This window comes from Knufia obscura (genome assembly GCF_036327395.1).
Source record: "Knufia obscura strain CCFEE 5817 isolate CBS 148926 chromosome Unknown scaffold_9, whole genome shotgun sequence".
NCBI classification, from domain to species: Eukaryota; Fungi; Ascomycota; class Eurotiomycetes; order Chaetothyriales; family Trichomeriaceae; genus Knufia; species Knufia obscura.
In genome coordinates, this window is record NW_027042695.1 from 1,000,191 (window position 1) to 1,026,234 (window position 26,044).

The 26,044-nt window shown below is 51.5% G+C and overlaps 9 protein-coding genes across 9 annotated transcripts; 5 read left to right on the top strand and 4 right to left on the bottom strand.

Moving 5' to 3' along the window:
• Positions 1–74: 74 nt before the first annotated feature.
• BUD7 (bud site selection protein) lies at positions 75–2,225 on the top strand (the record flags this gene model as incomplete). The annotated part of the gene is made up of 2 exons (XM_064876113.1): positions 75–97; positions 167–2,225. 2 exons carry the CDS (start codon positions 75–77, stop codon positions 2,223–2,225), a joined length of 2,082 nt encoding a protein of 693 aa, XP_064728377.1.
• A 568-nt stretch (positions 2,226–2,793) lies between these two features.
• PMZ80_007708 (uncharacterized protein) lies at positions 2,794–3,454 on the top strand (the record flags this gene model as incomplete). Its single annotated transcript, XM_064876114.1, has 4 exons — positions 2,794–2,826; positions 2,874–2,990; positions 3,054–3,267; positions 3,336–3,454. 4 exons carry the CDS (start codon positions 2,794–2,796, stop codon positions 3,452–3,454), a joined length of 483 nt encoding a protein of 160 aa, XP_064728378.1.
• Positions 3,455–3,992: 538 nt separating this feature from the next.
• Positions 3,993–4,559, bottom strand: PMZ80_007709 (uncharacterized protein; the record flags this gene model as incomplete). Its single annotated transcript, XM_064876115.1, has 1 exon — positions 3,993–4,559. One exon carries the CDS (start codon positions 4,557–4,559, stop codon positions 3,993–3,995), a length of 567 nt encoding a protein of 188 aa, XP_064728379.1.
• A 992-nt stretch (positions 4,560–5,551) lies between these two features.
• Positions 5,552–7,735, top strand: PMZ80_007710 (uncharacterized protein; the record flags this gene model as incomplete). The annotated part of the gene is made up of 1 exon (XM_064876116.1): positions 5,552–7,735. One exon carries the CDS (start codon positions 5,552–5,554, stop codon positions 7,733–7,735), a length of 2,184 nt encoding a protein of 727 aa, XP_064728380.1.
• Positions 7,736–8,407: 672 nt separating this feature from the next.
• On the bottom strand, positions 8,408–9,649 carry PMZ80_007711 (uncharacterized protein; the record flags this gene model as incomplete). Its single annotated transcript, XM_064876117.1, has 1 exon — positions 8,408–9,649. The coding sequence occupies one exon, from the start codon at positions 9,647–9,649 to the stop codon at positions 8,408–8,410; it is 1,242 nt and encodes a 413-aa protein (XP_064728381.1).
• Positions 9,650–10,120: 471 nt separating this feature from the next.
• PMZ80_007712 (uncharacterized protein) lies at positions 10,121–10,636 on the bottom strand (the record flags this gene model as incomplete). Its single annotated transcript, XM_064876118.1, has 1 exon — positions 10,121–10,636. One exon carries the CDS (start codon positions 10,634–10,636, stop codon positions 10,121–10,123), a length of 516 nt encoding a protein of 171 aa, XP_064728382.1.
• Positions 10,637–11,638: 1,002 nt separating this feature from the next.
• Positions 11,639–13,019, bottom strand: sof1 (the record flags this gene model as incomplete). Its single annotated transcript, XM_064876119.1, has 2 exons — positions 11,639–12,967; positions 13,017–13,019. 2 exons carry the CDS (start codon positions 13,017–13,019, stop codon positions 11,639–11,641), a joined length of 1,332 nt encoding a protein of 443 aa, XP_064728383.1.
• A 302-nt stretch (positions 13,020–13,321) lies between these two features.
• On the top strand, positions 13,322–15,966 carry RPN6 (26S proteasome regulatory subunit rpn6; the record flags this gene model as incomplete). The annotated part of the gene is made up of 5 exons (XM_064876120.1): positions 13,322–13,589; positions 13,645–14,647; positions 15,304–15,389; positions 15,440–15,735; positions 15,787–15,966. 5 exons carry the CDS (start codon positions 13,322–13,324, stop codon positions 15,964–15,966), a joined length of 1,833 nt encoding a protein of 610 aa, XP_064728384.1.
• Positions 15,967–16,413: 447 nt separating this feature from the next.
• Positions 16,414–25,347, top strand: PMZ80_007715 (uncharacterized protein; the record flags this gene model as incomplete). The annotated part of the gene is made up of 2 exons (XM_064876121.1): positions 16,414–18,277; positions 19,721–25,347. The coding sequence occupies 2 exons, from the start codon at positions 16,414–16,416 to the stop codon at positions 25,345–25,347; spliced, it is 7,491 nt and encodes a 2,496-aa protein (XP_064728385.1).
• Positions 25,348–26,044: the final 697 nt, after the last annotated feature.

Here is a 26,044-nt window from a genome sequence, read left to right on the forward strand (position 1 = left end):
GCGACTCTCTAGACACATCGACAGAGCAAGCGAAGTCAGCGATAATCGGACTTTCCCAACAACAGTTCACGGATATGGTTGCGCCGGCGGTGCCAGAGTAAGTCACAGCTGCTTATTACCGAGGATATTTGTCCGATCAACCATCTAACACTTGGACTACTGGCAGGATCATTGAAGATGACGATATCGGTATTGCTATCGATGCTCGAACCGAGAGCCTCCCAGGCCTGCGGGAACTCGGACCCCCCGATCTTGTCCATTTGATGAAGCAGAGCGTGAAGGGTGGCTCGAAACAGACAGGAGTGTACCATCATGTTACCGGCATCGATGCCTCGTCCTCCGCCAGCTTGGCCGCATACGTCAATACCCTTACCTTCAACCCTGCAGACAAGTCGCACAAGGTGGTATCTGGCCTATACTGCTGCTACAATGCCTTTTCTCACGTGGATATGCGAGTTGAGGTCAAGATACCTGGTGGTGTCGAGAGTTATTGCGTGGACGAAAGAGGCGACAGAAGAGTCGCGACAGACGGCCTCTGGCTTGAGACTTTCCTTTGCGGAGTATTGAGATCATATTCCTACGGAGACGATGGCAGCGGAGATACTATCAAGAAGATCATCGGGGTCCGCAGATTCAATCCTATCACTAACACTGAGATGGAACACAAATTTCTGGACGCCGCAGAGAGATTGTTCTTCAACGGCAGGCAGCTGGGCTCAGATCCCGAGATACAGATTCCGAACGCAGTGTCAAACCACCTGACAGCAGGCATCCTCAAATATGTCAAGACTACTGGTCGGTATACCTCAGGCGTGAACCTCTTTCAGAAGCTGAGGGAAAAGGATGTCGAGGTTTCATCGCTCCTAGCCCAGATTCTGGTCGAGGGTGACGAAGAAGTGCAGGCAGTTCGGTTACTGCATGACTCGGTGCAAGATCTTCCGATGGATTATGCTCTTCTTGACTGTCAGGCCGCATTCTGCTTGAGCAAAGGCGAGGGGGAATTGGCTCTTGAATGTGCGAAACGGAGTGTGACCGCTGCACCTAGTGAGTTCAGCACTTGGGCGAGGTTAGCAGAGGTCTACGTTTTCCTTCAACGATGGGACATGGCCCTTCTCACCCTCAACTCATGTCCAATGTTCTCCTACCAAGATAAGGATTCGCCAAGGATGCCTGAGCCATCTCGAGTTCTGCTGCCGATTTTGCCGGAAACTGCCCTTGAAGAAATAGACGAAGGACAACCGAAACAAGGAGAGCCCTACGATTCAGTACACGTCTCGCTACGGAAGCTACAAGCTGCATCATATCAAGGCACATTCCTCAAAGCGTACAGTCTACTTACGTCAATAGCAGCAGCCATAGGGTGGGATGAGCTTCTGAAAACTCGGAGTTATGTCTTCGTGATGGAGGAAGAATACAGATCTGAAAGACAACAATCAATAACACCAAAAGCACCGACAAGTAAGAATGCTAGTACTGTCGCATTGTCTGGCACACCAAATGGAACCAAGGATGCAGATGATGGAGCAGATGAGGATGATTCGGACGACTCAGAAGATGCGGAGGAAGGCGCAGCATCGACCTCCAACGGCACGACCGAGAACAGTATGCTGAGCGCGGACAGATCGATGGAGAAGCCTGTTCCGACAATCACAGCAGAGGAAGTAAAGTCCGGCTCTGATGAACCCGATCCCTCACAGTCGAGCTACACCAATTTCCAGAACAAACGGTTATGCGAAAGGTGGTTGGACAATCTGTTTATGGTCCTGTATGAAGATCTACGCATATACACCATATGGCGAACAGAGATGGGTCAATACCGGCAGCAGCAGGTACAATACAAAAAGTCGGCTGCCGAGTGGGAGATACTTGGAGACCTTGCCGACCGTCTACATCACAACCCTGAGGCGGTCGAGGCATATCAGCAATGTCTGAATATCAGGTTCTCACCCAAAGCCATGAAGGGCCTGCTGAGACTATACGAGAAGAAAGGGGATACCCGAAATACGCTTGCAACACTGATACGGCTCATCACATGGCAGTATCGATGGTATTCTGAATTTTCGCCAGAACTATTACATTCGATCAGACGGTTGATTGAAGATGAAGGAGCAGTGAAAGTGCGAAGCATCGTCCAATCTACCAACCTACCGCAGAACGTCCTCGACCTTACGCACGAATATTGTCAGCTATGTGCGGCATTCAAGAGTAGTGGAACCGAAGGATGAGAGAGATTCGGCTCGATGTTCTAGTAGTAATTGCTAGGAAGCACACTCGGAGCGATGCGAGCATAAAAATAATGCCAGGCCAAGTTTGCGCCCGGAAAGGCTCTCTTTTCAGCTTGTCCTTAGCCTTCGCTTCTGTATATGGCTGTCTAGGCGGAGGAGAAGCGCGAGGACAAATGTTTCTCCCAAGTGAGAGGCGTTCATGAGAGGTCAGTAGGCAAGTGTCATGAACCTGACGGTCACTGTTGCCTATTCTTGCATCAGAAGGAAGCCACTGCCAATTTGCCTGGCCAAGACAAAGCTCGATTCTGATTGGCGGAACGTTTTAGTGCAACCTCAACTAGACCTGACTTGCCTGACTGTACCTTCAATATCAATCATAACGCTTGAGCAAACACTGGACTTTCTTCTCATCGTAGTCTGATTACACTCTTCTACTACCTTGCTGCTGCAATCCGAACTTGCCGACTTTGAGCTCGCCCCAAGATTCTGATCCAATATACATTGACTTTCTCATACTCCAGTTCTGCTCATATTTATCGCCCAGCCTTACCACCTCCTTACAACCAAGATGGCTGGCGCGGGCCAAAAGCGGATCACAAAGGTTCGACCGATGCCTCAGTGTATACTGGCTATTCTGACGAGTTGCAGGAACTTGGGGAGTTGACCACGGCCCCTCCTTCCGGCGTAATCGTCGAATTGAAGGATGACAACAATCTCCACGGCTGGAAAGTGACCATGGACGGTCCATCTGGCACACCATATTCGGTAAGCCATCTTCTAGACCTGGCATGAACGATCGGGTCGACAGTGCTGATGTTGTTGGCGTAGGGAGGCAAATTCGATCTTGAGTTGACTCTGCCGCCAAATTACCCATTCAAGCCGCCGACAGTCACCTTTAAGACCAAGCTCTACCATCCAAACGTCAGCAATGACACGCCACCGAACAGCGGCCTTATGTGTCTTGGCATGCTGAGGGATAGCGAGTGGAAGCCAAGCACGAAGATGAGCGCTGTGCTAGAATACATCCGTCATCTACTGAGAGGTAAGTCTGAGGCCGTCATGCCATAAGCTATGTCCCATAAAAGTCATTAGATGCTAACGCTTGCACAGAACCGGATCCAGATGATGCTGTTGAGGCCAAGATCGCCGACCAATACAAGCAGGATAAGGCCGGTTACGAGAAGGAGGCGAGAGACTGGACGAAGCGATATGCAATGGGCAAAAAGTAGTCGCTCCACCTCGATAAGCGTTTATGATGCACAGTGACGACGTTGCTACGAGCCGACGAGATATGAGAACGACAGCAAATTTCATTGCATAGAAGGCATAAAGGACATGATTCATGCATAGCGGGAATTGGGTATCTTTTGGGCATTCATTAACACGCTTTTGAGATCGACTGCTTCTCATGAACTTCTACCCTGACTCTTCGATCACAGTCTCCCCAGTGTTCTCTCTCCGTCATCCTGATCTCTCTAAACTCACAGCGCCTTCATTCCAACCACACCTCGTCAAGGTTGTTCGCTATTGGAACGACTAATACCATGGCCAGTACACGACAGCATGTTCATTGAGTATCAGCTGCGTTTTCACGGCGGACCGCGCTGTTAGCCACCTTGAAGCAGGTCTGCGCCACAGCTTCTCATAAAGGCTGCCTTGGCCAATGTAGTCGACCATTGGCCTCGCGCAAAATGCAGTGCACCCTCGCATGCAATCTGCCAGAATGCTCATGACGATATCTCATCAAGATGACCAAGTCAACACAGCTCAACCCTTCGATTTCCGTCCCCGCTTCTTAGGCGTCCCAGAAGCATTCGCATTCATCGCAGGCGTCGACTTCTGCACACTACCATTCGCATTCCTGATCGCCTTCTGCCCCTTTGCCTTAACCTTCTTCCCCGTCCCCAATCCAAATCCAAGCAGAAAACAAGTCCTCAACGTCGCCCCACAATACACAAACGCAATATTACCCCAAGCAATAGCATTCCAATTCTGCCAATCATAGTAATAGCTCATCCCAAGCGGAAAGCAACTGTACACGTGCCCGAAATCAGCAATAAGCAGACCGAATAACAAGGTCTTCCAGACACGGATATCTGATGTAGCTCGCAGCACCAGTGCCTCGTTCAGAGTGAAGGCGAAGTAGAGGTTTGCGAGTTGGCGCAATACCACTTCAGTGCCTACTGGGACGCCGAAGAGGCCCGGTGCGGATGCATGATGTGTGAGATCGAGGTAGTATTGAGGCTGGAACCAGGCGTAGTATGCGCCGACTATTGTGCTGATGGGTTCGATGTAGAGGAAGAAAGCGCGGTTGATCAGCGGGATTGTTGGCATGATGCGTCTCGATAATGTTGTCGGGTTGAGGCGGTGAAGACCTGAGGTACAGACGATGGGTCACTGAGATCTACTACTGTTGGTGCTGTTGAAGCAGTGAAGGCGACGCTTTACGAGATTGTCTGGCGCCGCACTACTGACCGAGTTAGCTTGAGGATAAATATTGATATTGCTCCAAGCAGCGAATCACAATCTACAGAGGTTTATAAATGGACATTTCGGTTGAGTGAGGATCACTCGCTTGATGGCTTGCGGCCTGAGGCTATGACGCTCTGTGATCTCGCTTGCCACAGAAAGCAAGAAGACTGCATGGCAAACTTTGATGATGGAAATTCGGACGTTGTCAATAATGTACAGACATCTGGTTTAATCTTCAGGATGAACGACCAGGGCACGAAACAGCGATGCTCTGGTGGCTTCGAACGATGGGAATTGCGTCGCCTTAGGACCGAGCATCGGAAATGCACGATGAGCACCTGGAAAGCCTATGCGAAAGCCCGAAAAAAGTCAGGCACCCGCCCCAGCACACCCGAACAAGCATCGCCATGGTAGCCAGTGCAAGGTTTCATGGCGCTAGCACGTTCGGAGAATCGTGAAACCTTTCACAGTGGCTAGATCGGCGGCCGCTTGTGGGAAGGCGGCTCAACTTGAAAGTCGGGCTGATCCACTATGCAGCTCCAAAGCCCTGCATTTCAATGTTTTGGTAGGCAATGAAATTGCTGGTTCTGCAGGGGTTTGAACAACATAACACATTCTTTTCGCAGTATCTCGCCGTCGACCTTCGTTTTAGATGCCTTGCCCTTGCTAAGACAAAACCTACACACCCAAACAGCGTCGTTAGGAACCGATACTCTCCCGACGAACCACATTCGCTGGAGCAAAACAACAATCGCCATTGTCGTCGGATCGCGTGCCACAAATTCGGAGCACTTTGAAACATCACCGGCTTTCGTGCAGATTGAGATCACGAGGCTGCGACAACCACATACACCATGCAGCAGGACTCGTCCGCCCACCTTGCTCCCAACAGAAGGACCTCTCTCGTTACAAAATCGCGGCCAGTGACTTCTGGCAGTTCTTATGCCACAATTTCATCCACACCAAGCGACCGACGGCGTGATCGTCTCTCTTACCACCCGCCTCCTACCTACCAGAACAATGAATGGGACTTCATGAGACAGACGGAAGAGGCCGGCCCTGTATTCGTCAACGAAGAGCAAATGTACACGGACCCTTTTGCACAGTTTCAGATTGTTTCGGGTGCTCAACAGCCACCCGTCAGGCAACATGCCCGCAGACCTTCGGCCCTCGCAGATTCTATCAGGAATGGTTTCTCGAGTGTCCGGTCGCTGGGGAGGCGTATGTCGCTCAGTATGAGGAACAAGAGTCGGACGAGTGTGGATGATAGGCCGGAAATGAGTGAACCAGGGCAGAATGGTGGCAAGGAACCGGAAACAACACTCGGAAGATCAGATACGACGGCATCACAATCGAGGTCACGCAGTATGATGCAGAGCCTGAGGAATAGGCGTCGACCATCGATGCCTATCCTCAAGTTCTACGCTGCACCCGAGAACGAAATGCATGACTCGGGCAGACCAAGTTACAATCGAGATAGACCGAGCTATCATCGAGGCGTCACTGTACCACAACGGCCAGAAGCACCAGCTGGAGGAGCTGGTGCCCGAGCTTCAGCAGCTGCACAGAACGAGGCGCTACACCAGGCACGAGCAACACCGTTACCGCCATACAGACCACGATCGTGTTCGTTCGAGGAGTACCGAGACTCTGAAAGCGGCATAGGAATTGTACTGGATGGTCTCGAGAGGTCCGACTCAAGAACGCCGAACGTATTACGAAATGATCCCGCGGATGTCCTTGCTCCTGAATTGCTAGAGCACATGTTCTCGTTCCTGGATGCATCTTCACTAATGGATGCGGCTCTGGTATCAAAGAAGTGGCGAGATTTCTGTCAGTCACAGGCAGTATGGCGCAAAGTATTCTACCGCGAATACGCACCAACACGCTCGAGCAGAATCCTAGGCGCTCCTAGAACTGCAGGCCTAGGCAAAAACACAGCCGGCCAAGACTACCGCAAGCTCTACTCCGTCCGCAAACTAATCGATAGGCGCTGGGCAAACGGCGAGGCAGCCGCAATCTACCTAAACGGCCACAAAGACAGCGTCTACTGCGTCCAATTCGACGAAGACAAAATCATAACCGGATCCCGAGATAACACCATCCGCGTCTGGGACGCAAGGACATACCAATGCCTCCGCAAACTGGCGCCCCCCTCCAACCCCCGCGAAAACCACCGGATCATCAGACCGGACGTCGAACCCAGCGGCGTAGTCCCCTTCTTCAAAATGGACGCTTCATCCGCTGAGCCTCGAACCCGCCCCCTCCCCATGTGGCATAAAGCATCCGTCCTCTGCCTGCAATACGACGAGCACATCCTCGTCACCGGCTCATCTGACTTCACGGCCATCGTTTGGTCAATCAAAGACGACTACGAGCCACTCTTCCGGCTGACGGGTCACCGCGCCGGCGTGCTAGACGTCTGCATCGACGCAACACGCATAATCACCTGCAGCAAAGACAGCACAATCAAGATCTGGAATAGATTCACAGGAGTTCTGATAAAGACACTCTCGGGCCACCGCGGCCCCGTAAACGCAGTCCAGGTCAGAGGGAACCTCCTCGCATCCGCTAGCGGCGACACAATGGCTAAGCTCTGGCGCCTCGACACGGGGATGTGCATCAAGGAATTCCACTCCAAGGAACGCGGGTTAGCATGCGTAGAGTTCAGCGAGGACGGCCGCACGATCTTCGCGGGCGGGAATGACCATGTCATATACGAATACGATACTACCAACGGTAATGTACGGCGTGAACTCACGGGGCACAAAGAACTCGTTCGCTCACTGCATCTTGATACCGGCAATGGACGGATCATAAGCGGGAGTTACGACCACAGTATTAAGGTTTGGGACTCGAGGGTTGGATTGTGTGCTGAGGATGGCGGGTTGAAGATTAATTTGGAGGGGTGGACGAGTAGTTGGATGTTGGCGGCGAAGAGTAATTATCGGAAGATTGCGTGTGCGAGTCAGGATGGGAGGGTTGTTGTTGTGGATTTTGGGTTTGGGATTGGGGGGGTGGATCTTGTTGAGGCGTAGGTGGGTTGTGTGGGGTTGTGCGGTGTGGTGTTGCATAGCGAGGTGTTGTTGGGTTTTGAGGGATTTCGTGGTGAGGCTGTTAAGACTAGACTAGACTAGGTACCTAGATAGGGTTCTGTTGGGAGTATACTGTAAGTAGAAATATTCTTCCTTTCACTGTCAAACACTATGCGATTTCATGGTGAACGCACCGCTACTGTACGATACATGCACTGGAAGGAAGATTGAAGAGTAAGTAGAAGGTATGTTTGACTTGATGTGTTGGGGGAACATGGAATAGAGTCTGAGCATGCTCTGTGAAAGAAGTACCACAAGGTGGACAACCACATATTCATACCCTAAACACGGCTTTGACGCTGTCACGTGAATTGTTCTCCAGCGTTCACTGGCTTTCAGTCCGACTGCTGCGAGATTGGAGTGAGGCATTGAGGAGACGGGGAATATTTGTGGTGACTGCATATTGCGGTAAGTGGTGGCCGTTTTTGAGTATGCAATACGCCAGTGATGTACGTCGTTCTTGAACAGCAGCTGTGAAGGTGCTGCTTGATATGAACTCGTTCGCAAGGCCCGGTATTGGGTCAAAATCAATCGTCTGTGCCATAATCTGGTTCACACGTGTTCCCTGTTACCCGAAATCCAATCCACATGATTGTCGTGAGGGCTTTATGACATTCAAATCAATGTGAAAGTCCTCCATTCTTCGTAGTTCTTGTATTTGTTGATCAACCGCGTGTATTCCGTCTCATCAGTCGCGTGGAAGTCTGGCGACAAATCTCTGCGACGTCTATAATGTCTCCGGCCTGGCTCTGCCCGATGTCCTAAATGGCGCTCGCAAAAGGCCCTGTACCTCACGGAGTGCTCCCGTGACATGCACACGAAAGCGCGTCCAACAGTGGAATATAACTCTTCGCCATCAGGAGAAGTCCTGCGAATGACCATGGAGGATGTACAGCCGGCGATGAGGCATATCTTGTCGCCTGGTCGTGCGTCGGTGCACGTGATGGCAATGGCGCCTGTATTCAACACGACTAAGCGCGCTGTGGAGAATATTTTGCTGTTAACAGCACCGGCATGCAGGAGATCACGCCGCATCTTATACGCCGTGCGTCCGGCAAGCGCGAGAGGAGTGCCGAACAGTAGTATCTCGCCCATGTACAGGCCGCCCGACAATGCCACGGCGGTAGCGCCCCACTTCGCATTCAAGGCCAAACCAGTAGCGGTCAGTACAGAAGCGACATAAAGAAGCAGAACCAGGCAGCCGCAAAAGGGCGTCAAAGTCACCACACCAACTAGGAATCGTGCAAACAAGAGTCCAGGCGTGCCCATGTTATGCGACGATATCTTATGCAGAGAGCGGCCGCCAAGATCGAAATTCTTATTCTCCTCTAGCCACAGGTCAAAGGATGGCCATATTGGACGGCATCGAGACAGAATCCCTTTGCTTGCCGCCAGTGTGACGTACCAGTACAGACTTCTAGGGACGAAAAGATCGAAAACAGAGAAAGTATCCCGTCTCTGGGGCGCTACCGTCGAAGCATGTAAGCATACAGCAAGTGCTTCTCTGAGTGCTCGTCCGTAGTATCGACTCTTCGGGGTTGTGATAGACCTATCGTCGACTGCGCTCGTTGGCGAATCAGATCCACCAAGGACGGAGGTCATGGCTACGACCATGCCAAACTCTATGCCTTGGACGAAGAGCTTTGGACCGTCTTCTCGACAAGCGGATGCCGCATAAGAGGGAGCAAGGCGAGGACTTCTCTGCGCAATCTGCCATGCTGTTTCAGGCAGACCTTCGGCCAACCAATCGGGACACCAGGATGGGAGGCTTGTAGCTGCGGTATCCGCTTGCAAGTTGTGAAAACAGATTATCTCAAAAGCTGCATTTCTTCGCAAAATTTCTCTTGTCAAGTTCATGTTGAGTATTTTCGGACTCTCTTCGTAATTTGGGATCGGGACTAGCCTGTCTCCGTCCCTGCAAATTCCGAGCAGGGCAAATACTTTGTCACGTTCATCTTTAGACAACGAGTCTCTTGTCTTCGTGACAGCGTTGATCAGTCCGGGTTGTCGACGATCCTGATATTTTTTGCGAAACCATAGGATTCTCTCAATGCAGCGGCGCGAGCTCGTGACCTGTCGTCCAGCTGCACTCCTTCATGCATTCTCCTAATACCTCAGACATGACATCCAGGTCGAGCGATACCACGCCACAAACGATCTGTGTTGTCCTTGACACCGCGACCTCTTGTATGATCCATCGCCGTTGCCAATAAGGGTGGTCGAGAACGTCCTGCAATGCTTCGCGTTCAGCCATATAGGATGGTCCGCTTACAGTAGCATCCATCTCGCGGTCCTCAGTATCTCCTCTGAGCCGTGAGCTGGGTGTCATCACTTTTCCACGAAAACGCTGCAAGAGAGTTTCTTTTGCGGGCACGCTCCCCACGACACCATCTGAGATGCGTATTGCGCCAGAAGCGACTTGTTGTAGAAACTGCAAACCACGGATTGTCCGATCATCTTTGCCACACCTATCCAAGCGTATGTTGCATCAGCCTTGCTGTAGATTTGCTTCATGAAGCGGACCTGTAGACTGCGTTCCTGAAGGTCATTTTGATTGATACATAGTGCATCGACCCATACAAGCTCCACGCCGGTCGCACGGAGATGTTGCAAGGCTTCATCTAGGTTGGCGGTGATTGAGATTTCCGTGCCTTTGAGTACAGCAGGTCGTCGATCAATTTCATCGCCCCAACAATAGGATAAAGCAATGTACCTCGGTGGTGCGATGATTGTGTGAAGCTGTAATTCACATTGGACTTTCGTTCCCTGGAGGTCTGGCAACAACCGCAGGACACGAAACTGCCAGGTGCCTGCATCGAGTGGCGTATAGAGAGATGAGGCCATGGCAACCTTTCAGCCTGATGCAGATTTTTGTTTCGTAAAAGCGATAGTCATCCCATATACTCTGCTAGAGCCCGATTCATGACCGTGGATATGATTGCAGACAATCTTGACACAGGCGCAACCACAAGCCTGAATATGTAGGTCATGAAGGATAGCTAGAAGATGGGCAGGAAATTTAGCCTGGTCCTGAATTGTTCTTGGCAAAGGGCGCAGCGCTATTCGACTCTGGCCAACCAGGACACGTTCACTTCGTGTTAATTGGTTACAGAGCAACACCTCATGCCGGTGAACGTGATCGAGAACGCATCGAGCTGCAGTATGACATGATGATGGTAGCAATGCCCAAAGCGGGCTTGTACCAAAGTCCAGAGAGATCGTTTGTTCGTCGGGAAGACGAATGATCGATGTTCAGAATCAGGCATTGAGATGATCCAAGTGCGGCAGTGTCAAAAATGTGTGGAAAGACAGCGTGCAACGCCCTAGGCAGCTGCGACAGACATGCGGGCTTGCGTGATCCGTTTCGTCTCAGCTTACCGCGGTGTGCTGGTGTGGCTCGGCCCTGATGCTGCAATATTACTGGGGGAAGGCGCCTGATGTGCATAATTCGATTCGATTGGATTGGACTGGGTCGAGCCTGGCATTTTCGTTATGCGAGGAACAAGTGTGGCGTATCTTCCTATGTTGTTCGTGCTTGATTGCATTGGATGCGACATTGGCGAACAGGTGCGGCTGTGTTTGCAGTGCACGAGTCTGCACCCTCAGCCATCAGTTGTGCTTAGCGCACAGCTCGGCGTATATCTCCTTCTGGCACGTCGAGAGATTCTATCTCTCTAGTTCACTCTTGTCTCGACACATGCGAGCGCAGTCTAGAGCATGGAAAAGCTGTTCAGCGCACTACACGTGCCAGCCAAAAGGCTACGCGACTGGCCTCTTTTGTACTCTCGTATTCGTGATTTCGCTTCCTGCCGTGGCGTAAATCGACATCCTTGGCGCGACACACCTTCACCTCTCCGTCCCCAAAACCATCCTTTCCCTCTCGCTCTGCCTCGGCATACTTCCCTTCTTGCTATGCTTCCTAACATTTTCCTCCTTCCTCTTGATCGCCCCAATTTCATCCCTCTTGATGTCGCCTGCTTTCTTGATTGTCTTAGGCATATGTCTATGTCTCTTGATCCGCTTGATTTCAGGCATGTGGGCGTACCGCTTGATGAGTGCCTGATCATACTCAATCTTCTGCTGCTGGCGGGCTGATTTTATGCCAGCTCGATCTGAGGCTTGCGCACGCCATAGTCGGATATTGCCGTCGTCTGAACCTGACAAGACGAATTTCGAGTCTGGCGTCCATTTGGCGGAGAAAACGCGCTGCATCCGTTTGGTGTGGTAGATATCGCGGCTGTGTCCTCTGTCTCGGTTCCAGAGGCGAATCGTGCGGTCATATGAGGCAGAGACCAATTCTTCACCTGTGGGGCTGAATTCTACGTCCATTACGGCGGCGACGTGGTCTTTGAGAACATTGAGGGCGCGGGTCATCTTGCGCATGTCAAAAATGTAGATGTTGTGATCTTCGTTTGCAACGGCGAAGTTCAAAGGTTCCATAGGGTTCCAAGCGATTTTGTTGGAGGAAAGGGAGAGAACGGCTTTGTGCAGGGGCATGCCAGTGCGGAGGTCGTAGAGGACGGTTGCGCGGTCAAGAGCTGTAGATGCGAGGATTGAGGTTTCGGATTGGTTGAAACTAACAGAGGTTATGGTGTCGGTTGAGGTTGGCCAGTGGAGGGTTTGGGTCGGGGCTGAGGCGGGGCGGGAAAGATCGTAAATAGAGATCTTGCTTGAGGCAGCGGCAATGGCAGACTCAGTGCGGTGGTGGGATATGTCCGTGAAGGCGCCTTGGCCTAGGTATGTTGCTAATGGAGGACTTTTGGATTCGGTGTTGTAGGGGTCCCATAGTTTGACAGTTTTATCTGTTGCGCAAGAGAGGAGTTTCCGGTCTGGAGTCCAGCAGAGGGATTTGACTATGTTTTCGTGACCTCGGGTCGCCCAGACTTCTTCTCTGCTTACTAGGTCCCAGACCTTGATTACGCCGTCGCCGCTACCGCTTCCGAAGCGCTCGAGAGAGTTGGGGTCCTTAGCCATGGTGTAGACGCCGTCGACGTGGCCGTGGCCCATTTGGCCGACGAAGGGAGCGGCGAACATACGCTCCATCTTGACTGCGTTGAGAGCTCTGGTGTATTCCCTGGCCCGCTCGAATGGGTGCTGTGACGGGTCAAGGTTTCGTGGTTGGCGCACGACATCGCTGCCGGCCGGTACTGCGGCCCGGCTAAGTGACTTGATTTTCTAGACATGTTAGTCGCATCCTAACAAGCAAGGACTAGAATGAACTTACCATATTGTCATCGCATCTTGAAATGTGCGTAGGAAACTAAAAGATTCTGGTTCGTATATGCGCCGAAGTATCGTAAACTTTTTACTCCGCACTATGGGAGTAGGGTTGGGAAAGCGGCCACTTTGTGCAGGTGCGGCGAGAATCATCAACGCAACTGGCACGTAAGTCAATATGCCTGTTGATTGATCTGGGCATCACTTTCCGTTCTGCCTCGAGACCGTCCTTACCACTGCCAGAAGTCAAGTCTAGTAGTGTTCGCACCACCATAACCGTTCTGATATCGTCAAAAGACAAGAACATCAAATATGGCACCGCCACCGACCAACGAGCAGATAATGGAGGAAGCGAAGAAGGTGTCCAAGTCTGATCCGGCGCAAGCTGAAAAGCTCTATAAACAAGTCCTCTCGAAGCCACCAGGTGCCAACGAGAGTGCGTCGAGAGACTATGAAAATGCTTTGATAGGGCTTGGAGAGCTGTACAGAGACCACAAGAAGCAACAGGATCTGGCAGAGTTGATAAAGACGAGCAGACAGCAGTTGACTTCGTTCGCTAAGGCAAAGACAGCAAAGCTAGGTGTGTCACATTAGTTATGGGTGTTCATGGAAGGGAAGAGACTGACATTGTGTAGTCCGACAGCTCCTCGACCTCTTCGCCGACATCCCCAACTCCCTCGAAAACCAGATCAGCACGACCAAGTCATGTATCGAGTGGGCTGTATCAGAGAAGCGATCATTCTTACGGCAGAACTTGGAGACACGGCTCGTTGGACTGTACATGCAGAAGCAGGCCTATTATGATGCTCTAACTCTCATCAACAGCCTGCTGCGAGAGCTGAAGCGGTTGGACGACAAGCTTACTCTGGTGGAGGTGCAATTGCTCGAGTCAAAGACATACCATGCCCTCACGAATCAACCCAAAGCAAGAGCCGCTTTGACTTCTGCACGAACATCCGCAGCATCAGTCTACACACCCCCTCTCCTGCAGGCAGGTCTGGACATGCAAAGTGGGATGCTTCATGCTGAGGATAAGGATTTCAACACAGCTTTCTCGTACTTCATTGAAGCCCTCGATGGGTACCACCAGCAAGACGATGCATCAAAGGCTGCAGCCGCATTGCAGTACATGCTGCTCTGCAAGATCATGCTCAATTTGGGCGACGATGTCAACTCTCTGCTCGCATCGAAGCAGGCACAGAAATATCAGGGCAAGAACTTGGAGGCCATGAAGGCTGTCGCACGAGCACATTCAAATCGATCTCTGGAAGAATATGAACAAGCACTATCCGACTATAGATACGAACTCGGCAGCGATGTCTTCATCCGCAACCACCTACGCAAGCTGTACGATGCTATGTTGGAGCAGAATTTGATGAAGGTGATCGAGCCTTTCAGTCGGGTTGAAATTGACCATGTTGCCAAGATGGTTGGCCTCGATACAGTGCAAGTGGAGCGAAAATTGTCGCAGATGGTTTTGGACAAGATCATCATCGGAGTGCTTGACCAAGGCGCAGGATGCTTGATTGTTTATGACGAGACGGAACGAGATGTGGGCTACGATGCGGCACTGGCGACAATAGAGAAGCTGAGCAACGTGGTGGATGTTCTGTATACTAACCAGGCTGCGAACTTGGAGTAAGGTATTGCATTGCATGGGAGCAGGCGTTTCATCAAGCAAAAGTCTAGAGTTTTGCTTAGAGATTCTTATCAGATGAAGCTCATCAGGCACATGCAAACTGGTGGAAAGCCAGAGCGAAGCAAGCACGAATGACGAAGCATTGTTTGTTCCTTCCAGGCTTAGCCCACCCCAAGCGTACCCATGTCCACTGCCCTGACCGGTCTAATTTAAGCGCGGGTTCGTACTTGCCGATCCAGTCTTCTGGAGCCCACCATGTCCATCACCATATCACATATCACATACTCTTGCAACCTCAGCTGCGATACTCGCACGTCACGACGAAACCACTGAAAGCCAGGACCGCGCAGTCACGTAGTTGCTCGGCCTTGACTCTTTACGCACCGATCCACGAAGTCGCAGACAATCACCTCAGCACAGGCCTGACAACAAGTTGAACCCCACCTTTGTCACAATTCGATCCATTGCGCAGTCGCAGACTCCAAGACTACGCCTGGCAACCAGATTGCTGAAGACTCTACCAACTCGATTATACTACAGTAATAACCAAATTCATCGGCGCATGCCGTCGGAGTGATGGGACAAAAGTATGCCCATACTGACACAAAGCGCATGCTTACAGCGCTTCTCGTACAACAGTGCTGATACATGCTAGACAGTCAAAGCTGTCGCCAACTCAGCTCGAGGATCTCTCAAGATCTACACACTTCGACAAGAAGGAATTGCAACAATGGTATAAGGGTATGCCGATCCCCTTCTCAATGGGCTCGAATCGGCCTAACAATTGCCAGGCTTCATCAAGGACTGTCCGTCGGGACTCCTGACGAAACAGGAGTTCCAAAACATATACCGGACTTTCTTTCCTCACGGCGACCCTACCTCTTTCGCAGATTATGTATTCCGAGTCTTCGATACAGACAACAATGGCTCAATTGAGTTCAAAGAGTTCATATGCGCCCTGAGTGTGACTAGCAGAGGGCGCATGGAAGACAAGTTGGAGTGGGCATTCCAGCTATACGATATTGATGGAGACGGCAAGATCAGCTATGAGGAGATGCTGCAGATAGTCGAGGCGATATATAAGATGGTAATGTACACTTACGTGCATTGGTGATCCTCTGCTAACCAATGCTGCTAGGTCGGCTCGATGGTGAAACTGCCCAAAGATGAAGACACACCTGAGAAACGCGTGAGGAAGATTTTCCGTATGATGGACAAAGATGAGAATGGGAGTTTGGATATGAATGAGTTCAAGGAAGGAAGCAAGAGGGACGAAACGATCGTTTCAGCGTTATCTCTGTATGATGGCCTGGTGTAATCTGTTCATAGCTGCATGAACTATGAAGCCGGAATCAAGGCACTATGAGCAGATACCATCTTGTCACCAACGACGCTTGACTTCTGACCGAACATCTTGAATCAACATCAGTAGCATGTAAGGATGATAGTTAACATTGCATGAAATTGGGAGAGGGTCAGCAATTGAATCCGCATAAATCGGATCTGCCTCCGAATTGATTTCAGCCTTATCGTTTTGCGTTAGATTGGCTCGATTGTCCATGCTCGACACTCGTAGCAATTCAAGTCCTCTTCTTCAAACAGATCACACACGTCGCATATAACCAAATTCAGCTGTCCGCTCTTCACGATTACGACGAAAAATTACTTCCTCGACACTTCCCTCGAAACACAACCGTTGACCGAAGCATGATCAGGCAGTTGTTACCAATTCCATAGCGTTGAGTTGGCGGCGAGCACATACATCATGCTATCGTTATGGCGCGGCCTGGTGCTGGGCCTGATACAGCTACAAATAGCGGACGCATTCTATCTACCGGGCGTTGCGCCCTCGTCATATTCATGGGAGCAGCTGGTTCCGCTCACAGTCAATACACTGACCCCCTCGATATCGCAACAAGACGCACAACTACACGCCGTAGTATCCTACGACTACTACCATCCCGCCTTCCGGTTCTGCGCTCCAGAGGAAGGTCCGAAATGGGTGCGCGAGTCCCTGGGCAGTATCCTCTTCGGCGACCGGATCCGAACCTCCCCATTTGAGCTGAAGATGGGTGTGAATGAGACCTGCAAGGCGATATGTCCGGGTAAAGAGATGGATGAGAAGAGCGCGCAGTTTGTGGCTTCGAGGATAGAACAGGCGTACAAGGTCAATCTCCTGATCGATGGTCTGCCTGGTGCAGAAGTCGCGCAGGATCTGAGGACTGGAGAGTTCTTCAATAGTCCTGGGTTTCCGCTTGGAGAAGTGCAGGATGATGGGAAGGCGAAGGCTCTGTTCAATCACTGGGATATCATTATCGACTACCACAAGACTACGCTGGCTGCGGGCAAGTACCGGGTGGTCCAAGTGCTTGTGCAGCCGAGTTCGACGGCTGTGAACAGGTACATTGGTCCGCAGGAGGGAGAGTGTCCGGATGGTGGGCCACTTATTATCAACGAGAATGGCGGCCAGACGATCACTTATACCTACAGCGTGTATTGGAGAGAGTCGAAGATGGCTTGGGCAACAAGATGGGACAAGTACCTGCATGTGACGGATCCTAGTATTCACTGGTTCTCGCTCATTAGCAGCACTTGCTTTGTTGTATTGCTGTTGGCACTTGTCAGCTCTATCCTTGCCCGAGCACTGCACAAGGACATTCAGAGGTACAACCGCCTCGACAACATCAATCTAGATGATCTGAACGGAACTTCCGCTGTTGACGATGATGTACAGGAAGACTCAGGCTGGAAGCTTGTCCATGGAGACGTGTTCCGAAGTCCTCGATATCCTATGCTGCTGAGTGTTATGCTAGGAAGTGGCGCCCAGCTGTTTGTCATGGTTGGCTTCACCGTGGCATTTGCGCTGCTAGGCTTTCTCTCTCCCTCGAATCGTGGCTTCTTGACTACGGTCAGTCTGCTGCTCTACACAGTACTCGGATTCGTCGGAGGCTATGTGTCAGCCCGAGCATACAAGACCTACGGCGGCGAAAATTGGAAGCTCAACATGGCATCCACACCATTCTTCGTTCCAGGAATCGTCTTCACCATGTTCTTCCTGATGAACCTCTTCGTCTGGTCAAAGGGATCCGCAGGCGCAGTACCCTTAACCACCATGATCGCCCTCGTCGGAATATGGTTCTTCATCAGCGTCCCCCTCAGCATAGCCGGGAGCTGGGCCGGCTTCAAAGTCCAGGTCCCTGACCCACCGACCCGCGTCAACCAGATCCCACGACAGATCCCGCCAGGACCCTCTTCTCTCCGCCCACTACCCTCCATGTTCCTCACCGGCATCCTCCCCTTCTGCGCCATCTTCGTCGAGCTCTACCCCATCCTCACCTCCCTCTGGACAGGCCGAATCTACTACATGTTCGGCTTCCTCTTCATCTGCTACGGCATCATGATCCTCACATCAGCCTGTACAACAATCCTACTCGTCTACTTCCTACTCTGCGCGGAGGACTACAGATGGCAGTGGCGCGCATTCCTCGGCTCAGGCATGACGGGCGTGTATGTATTTATTATTGCGTTGTGGTTCTGGGTTACGAGGATATCGTTTGGTGGGTTGACCGGCGCGATATTGTACGTGGGATATTCTGCGTTGATTGGGTTCTTGGTCTTCATTTTGACCGGTAAGTCGGCTCCTAGTTCAAGTTGTTCACTTGTTTTTGCTTTTGTTTCGGGAAGGTGGTGGGGCTTTGCTGACTCGTGCTTGCAGGTTCAATCGGGTTTGTGTCTTCTTACTGGTTTTTGTTCCGGATTTACAGGTCTATCAAGGTGGACTGAAGGGGAAGGTGTAACAGTAAGAGTAGAAGTAGGTTTGTGCACTTGCAGATCTCTGCTCCTATGATCTACAACTGATCAACACCGTGTGTTGCATTGTTTATGCAGGAACGTGCTTTTGACTTCGGTATTGTTTATCCGTGGCTACTAAGCACGATTTTATTTCGTGCCACGCCTGCTTGTACAATCATCCCTGGTGACGATCGATGTTGAACTCTAAGCTCATCGTGCTGGCGTGTTAATCTAGAGTTTGATTCTGTGGTCAAAGCAAGGGTCAATTAAGTGCTGGATGTTGTTGATGGATATAAAGCCGCGTCGCAGAAGGTGTTGAATTGACTGTCTCTGTTGGGCATCCGTGCTGCATCTTGTTTGGATCTTTTCCTCCGATCAAAGCTCGCCCAGGCGAAACTCGGGTTGCGCTGCCGTGTAAAATTGGCTGTGGGTGTTGCTGCACCGCATCTCGATCTGCCTCCTGGATAATATTCGCGACGTTGGTGGCTTGACTCGGCTTTTCCACGTGCAGGCCTCCCCATATTCTACCTCTAAGGTAGTACTTCAGTCTCATAACGAGTACACCATTTGACAAGCGAGTGATCGTAAGCACAAGATAGTTAGCTAAAAGACACGCGACAATTGAGTCAAATACAAAACCAGAGTGCCTGCATCAATTCCATGGGCATCATCCTGGTTTAAAGATTTACCAGCAAATAAAGCAACCGCACTTGTTCTTGGACCTGCTCGCAGGGGTTTAGGGGCTAAACGCCTCCAACAGCCCAAAGCAGCCAATCTGTGCCCTTGCCAAATCGGATAAGCACAGAAAGGAAACGACGTCATTTCAGAGAAATGAACTTCCCCCATTTTGGCCTGTGAATGGCCGGGGCCACTCTCACGCCAGACTTTGACAGCGATTCATGCTCGTACTTGTCATTAATTGAACACCAGAAATAGAGTACTCGAGGCTGCCTCAATTGTGTCTTTTCGCCATACGGTGTTGAATTTGCCCACGTAATTTGCGGGATCCACACAAACACACCTTCGGTTGTGGCATCATTGTCGTCACTGGGTCCTTCTTCGCCGTGCGCTACCCACGACCTAATTGTCGTTACCCGCTGTACTAAGCACTCTAGCACCCCAGGTTCTTGCCAGCAAACAGCCTGTAGTTGCTCATTGTCGTCCACATTCCATCAATGCCCCCCAACAACGCAATTGAAGACCTCAATACTGCCTGACGAGACCGATGCCCTTTATCGCGCGACAGACTACGTGTTCTGCCTATGCCTGAACCAACACAGCTGTTGAAGCCGCAGACTCTGGTGTTGACCAGCGGCTGTCTGCAGTTAAGATGAAATCAAGCAAGCCTCCTCGCCCTCCACTACAGAAAACCAAATTATCCACGGAGACTAATAGCAATGGAACGCCGACTTCTCCTAAAGTGCCAGTTGCGATGGATTCGACAAGCGAAGATCCGAGACCCAATGTGTCTCGAAAGGCAAGCGAAACCGCTTCACCGGCGCGATCGATGGCTGTGCATACGCAGGTAACAACAGTGTTAGCTCAGGATTCGCAGGGGCTGGAAGTGATGAGGCGGCGGATGAGCGAGGCTCTGGCAAAGAAACAAGAGCAGATATCGACGAACAAGTCCCCAGAAATGAGCCCTTCCACAAGCACAACGCCTACACAACTGAAGTCTTCGGCAACAATACCAGAAGAAGGAATATCCGGAACGACGTCCACTGAATCCTTGCCGAGTACATCAGCGACCATTTCTACAGACTCAGCAAGGACGGTTCGCGCACCGTTCGATGCCACCCCCGGAACGGTACGAACGCCCTCCTACCCATTTCCTAGAATGAACATGAAACTCCAACGGGGCTTAAGCTCAAGATCTGGCCCTCACCACAGACCATTCACTCTTCTCTCGCCAACGAATGAGCCACCAGAGATGCACGGGATGGGAACGGATCGTAGAGACAGCACAGCGTTCAATGCTTCCTCGGAGACCAGTACTCCAATGGCTCACGAGACAGAGTCACATGCTTACCCGGAAGACCCAAACCATCCGACTCCAGATCTGTACGATATGGTTCTGATGCTGAGCACGGAACCCGGATTAGAATCTTGGTGGGCACATGTGACAGAAATCCTAGCCGAAGCATACGGTGCCGAGAGAGCGTCACTGGCATTGCCTGGAGACATCACAGACCTGGAGAACGTGCCTTGGGGCCAGAAAGCCAGCTTCAATATTAATGGTAGTGACATTGGCGATTCTACAAACTGGGGCTCAAACTTGCCATCGGAAGCAGATAATGTGTCTGTGGTTGGAGAGCTTGGAGGCGGTGGGTTCAGCACAGAAAAGTCAGGACCTCCGCGTCGCCCACCTCTAACGACTCGGCATTCGATCGCAGGCGTGGCACCTGAGAAGGCAACAACAACGAACAGGCCGCGCCCGAGCGGGCCAACAAGAGCGATCAGCACCATGTCTGGTGTTCAGCAAACCCACGACAACCTCAGCTCTCTTCCAAAACTTACCAGGCAATCGCCGACTTCACAAGCGCACTCATTTGCTGAGGAAGACCTCACCATAGGCTCAAAGCAGGATCTTGTGAGCACAGCTACCTCTGCACCACGCTGTCATGTCTATCGAACACTACAGCGTCTGGAAGGCGAACCAGATCCGCTCCTTGTGCGGACTGGCGTGGCAACCCTTTTCGGCAAACGGAAACCTGTAGTCTTGACGAGAGCATATTCAGATGAACGAAGCCCCACACCACAAAAAGAGAACTGGTCTGCGAAACAGCCGTATAGAGAGCGGGAAGGTTCCACAGCCACAATTCGATCTTTCGAGGAATACGAACAACCGGAACCTTCACCATGGTCTCAGAGCCCGTCCCCATCACCGGCGGCGAGATCAGACCCTGCAGAGTCACCGTTCTTCACCCAGGCCGCAAAAATCGACGAGGATGCCTTCTCGGCGAACCCGCCATCTTACGATTACGGCGCTTCTGCAAACCAGTCACTGAATGCGATTGGCACGGACAGTTCGAAGACTTTGATACACATACCATTAATTCAGCCGGTGCCGTCGCGGAAAGTGCTAGTCTCGAGCCTCCGATTTCCAGTCGCGATCTTGTCCTTCTTGACGCCAGTGACGCCATATCCTCGCAATCTACGGCACTCACTATACGCGTTGCTGCCGCATCTAGCTAGTACATTCTCGCTAGCACATCAGTACTCGAATATGCAGGAACGGCTTCGAGGTGGAGGACCACGTGCTGGTTCGTCGTTCGGCCTTGGTGGGACATTTTCGGATGAAGGTTCGGAGTTGGAACTTGTAACGGAGTTGAGCACACAGATTCATAATGAGAAGGCGATGAGCAAAGCGTCAAGTCTGGCAGGTAGTGTGTACAGTCCGAGCGACCGAGCTAGCGCCCCAAGGACCAGCCCGCCGGGGTCGATCGCCGGTACGCCTCTGCTGGACGAAGTAGGTATGAGCAACTTACCACCTACACCAAGCAGGACAGGCAGCGAGATGGTTGAAGGGTACTTCTCGGCGAAACGGAACCGTTCCGGAATTCTGAATGCCCCGAAACAAGGTGCTCCGACAACACCTGGCGGAAGGAACGCCAAGGATGTCTCTCCGGAGCGCCAGAGGAAGCCTGATCGTGCACAACAGGGTTTACAAAGCTCCGCAAAGAAGCAGAATGTCTCTGTGGACACCAGTAAAGCACGATCGGAAGGACAAGGTTACAATGATCGAAGCGCCAGCTTAACGTCTTCGGCCTCTCAGGAGCACACTCCATCCAGCAGTGCTGATCGCAACGATGTGGCATTCAGGCGTATGCTGCATCGAGACTCGCTGAAACCTGAAGAGGGTGAAAGGAATCTACCTGAGCTCATAGCCGCGCTGATGTTGAATGCTGTGCCGCTGCAATTGTTCTTAGCCAAGCCTTCCAATGGCGACCTAGTTTGGACAAACCGGAAGTTCGATGCTTTCAGAAGCCAGGGCGAGGGACGAGTTAAAGATCCATGGAAGAATGTCCACAGTGAGGACCAGCCAGAACTGATGAAAATGTGGAAGCAAGCACTCAAGACTGGTAATCAATTCACGCATTACATTCGTGTCAAGAGGTTCAACAGCGACAGTGACTTCCGTTGGTTCGTGTTCAGGGCGAGCACCATGCTTTCGAATAATGGTCGACTGCTCTATTGGGTCGGCTCATTTCTGGATGTCCATGAACAATATGTCAAGAATTTGGAAGCACAAGAACTGCAAGCGAGCATGACGCGCGATTCTAAGCTACGCGCTCTTGCGGACGCCATTCCGCAAGTGCTTTTTGAGGCTGTGGAAGGGGAAGGAATAGTGGCGGTGAATCAACAGTGGCATGCATTTTCAGGTCAGACTCTCGAGGAGGCTCGGGGGCTCGGTTTCGCTAGGCACGTTCACCGTGATGATCTGCACAAATGCGGCATGTTGGCTCCTACTGACCTGCCTCGGATGGCAAGTGATTCCAGTCAGTCCACTACATCGACGCAGCGGACTGTGCAAGTCTCGCACAAGCGCTCAAGGAGTTTGTTTGCACCAGATGACGCTGCGTTAGCCACGATGATTCGTGAAGGGTCAATGACAGCAGAGAAGGACGAGAACGGGCGCACCTCGTACACCACTGAAATACGGCTACGGTCGAAGAAAGGCGAATTCAGATGGTTCTTGGTTCGGCTCGTTAAGGTGCAGGATGGTTACGCGTCGTGGTATGGCACATGTACAGACATCGAACTGCGAATGAACTTGGAGCGCGATCTGAATGCAGCTAACAAGAAGGTCCACTCGGAGATGGAGTCTAAGACTAAGTTCTTCGCTAACATGTCGCACGAGATACGCACGCCACTGAATGGTATCTTGGGTAGCATGCCGTGGCTAGTGGAGTCACAGTTAGATCACGACCAACGACGAACTCTCGACACTATACAGAACAGTGCTAATAACTTGCGAGAGCTGGTCGACAACATCCTAGATGTCACGAAAGTCGAGGCTGGGAAAATGACTCTCCTGCCCAAGTGGTTCAACGTACGGAGTCTGTGCGAGGAGGTGGTCGACACTTGCTCGTCGCGAGCCATTGAGCGTGGTTTGGAGTTGAACTACACCTTGCAGGCGGATGTTCCTGCTACCGTTAAAGGCGATCCTTTCCGGGTACGACAGGTGCTGCTCAACCTCATGGGAAATTCTGTCAAATTCACACAAGAGGGCGAGGTCTACCTGCGATGTACGATGAAAGCAAGTCCAATCCCAAACGACAACTCTACCTTACTGAACTTCGATGTTGTTGATACCGGAAGAGGCTTCAACGAGACAGAATTCAAAAGACTCTTCAAGCAATTCGGACAGATAGAAGGTGCCAGTCAGCATGAATCAGGGTCTGGACTAGGCTTGTTCTTATCGAAGCAACTGGTCGAAATGCATGGTGGTGAGCTGTCTGTGTCAAGCAAAGTTGGCGAAGGGTCTACATTCAGCTTCTACGTACGAGTGGAGACAACAGCTGCTGGACAAGAAGATGTATCGCCTGAGCATCCGATTCGACCTTCGCATCGGCACAGCGTCTCTTCTGGACCAAGTCCATCTCCGTCTGGGTCTGGTACTCCAACGCTCCCGGCATCGTCGAAAACAGTCGTGCATACACCTGGTCTGTCAAAGTACGTATCTCCACCAACAGAAACACCTGCACCGCCATCGCCGGCTGTCATTTCCCCTATGGGCATATCTGAAGGCTCAGGAAGTGTGGTCTCCTTCCGTACAGCTTCGAATACAGTTGGTTCTCCTCCATCAATGCCCTCGAATCTGCCTACCCCCGAGTCTGTCGTTGGCACTAAGACGCCAGCAACGACCATCATATCCAACATAGACAGTCGAAGCGGCGCGTTACCTTCATTACAGCGTGCGCAGTCGGATGGTTACGGCGTTAAGGTCACGGCTGACGTTGCACACCCTCAGACCTACTCCATTGTGGTCATTTGTCCTGCAGAGCACGCCCGATCTGCAATCAAGCAACATATCGAGCATGTGGTGCCGCATCAGATTCCAGTCAATGTCACGGCATTACCAAATATGAATGCTTTTCTCGAGCTGCGCCATGGGCCGAGTCCACCAACGTTCACGCATATTGTGCTTGATCTGCCTGCGAGCTCGGATATCATGCTGTTCATGCGTCAGATCGCGGAATTCTCAGCTGCGGTTGTGCCTGCGCTGGTGATCGTCACCGATCACTATCAGAAGAGAGATATTGCTGAGGACTTTATGACACTGACATCGAGCGGGAAGAAGGCCTTCCTTGTTCATAAACCTGTCAAACCATCGGTATTCGCCATGATATTTGACCCTGCTCAGCTTAGAAATCTCAGCAAGGATCGTGCGCGGGAAATCGTACAGAACAGCAGTGACGACTTCAAGAAGGTTTCGAACTACGTCAAGGAAACCATCGGCAACAAGCAGTTTCGGCTTCTGCTCGTCGAGGATAGCGACACAAATCGCATGGTTATCCAACGATATCTGAGGAGAGTTGGGCTCGCTAGCGACGAAGCCCGCGATGGACAAGAATGTGTTGATAAAGTCACAGCGCGCCCTCATGGCTACTACTCTCTGATCATTTGCGATATTCAGATGCCTAAGAAGAACGGGTATGAGGCGTGTGTCGAGCTGCGACAGTGGGAAAGGGAGAATGCATATCCCAACCTGCCTATCATGGCATTGACTGCCAATGCTATGCCTGAGGAGCGGGCGGCTGCTGGCTCAGCTGGGTTCACCGACTACCTGACTAAGCCGGTGGACTTCAATCGCTTGGGACGGATGATGATTACACTGCTGGATCCGAAGATTCCGCATACATTCTTAAAGGATCAGAATGTTGATACTGGGAGGCCATCGTGAAGGTGGGAAAGGACTGGAAGGAGAACATCATGATTGACGAGGCTTCAGGGCGCATGCGCGGTGTTTTGGTATGATTGTCGACATGATGCTGCATGGATTCTACGAGCAGTGTCTCGGTGAAGCCTTCATTGTTACTGTAATCGCGCTTTGGCTTAATTGTCAGGGCTAGTGTTGGGAGTCAGTCATTGCAACGTGAGCACTACGTCAGTCGGATGGGAGGAATTATGCTCTGGAAAAATGACCGTTTAGCAGGCGTGGTGCTGCACTTCGCGGTGGGATACTATTGTTCGGATGTGCTGGACATAATGATATGATATAGTGATAGTACGTGCGATGCTTCACTTTACATTTTCGTGCTAATGTTACTGTTGCCGTTTGCGCGCCCCTTTATTTGTCAGGCGAGCGCGTAAGGCGCTATGTCAAACAGCCGTTCCGAGATCATCGTTCCAAGGGCGTTTACATGAACTTTGGGCTCCCGGCGGCTCTTCATCGCAAGTGACTGCTTCTTCGCTTCACCGTACTTCGTGGCAATGGTTTCCTGGAAGCTCCGAGGTGACCACAGTTTACAGGCTACTGGCGTGCTTAGTCACCTTGTTCCTCCACTTGCCCGTCCCTCGTGCTCGTGAAACCATGCATGACGCTGCAAGTCAGCCACGCGCTAGAATGACAGATGCGTCAACATTCGAGGACTGCTGTC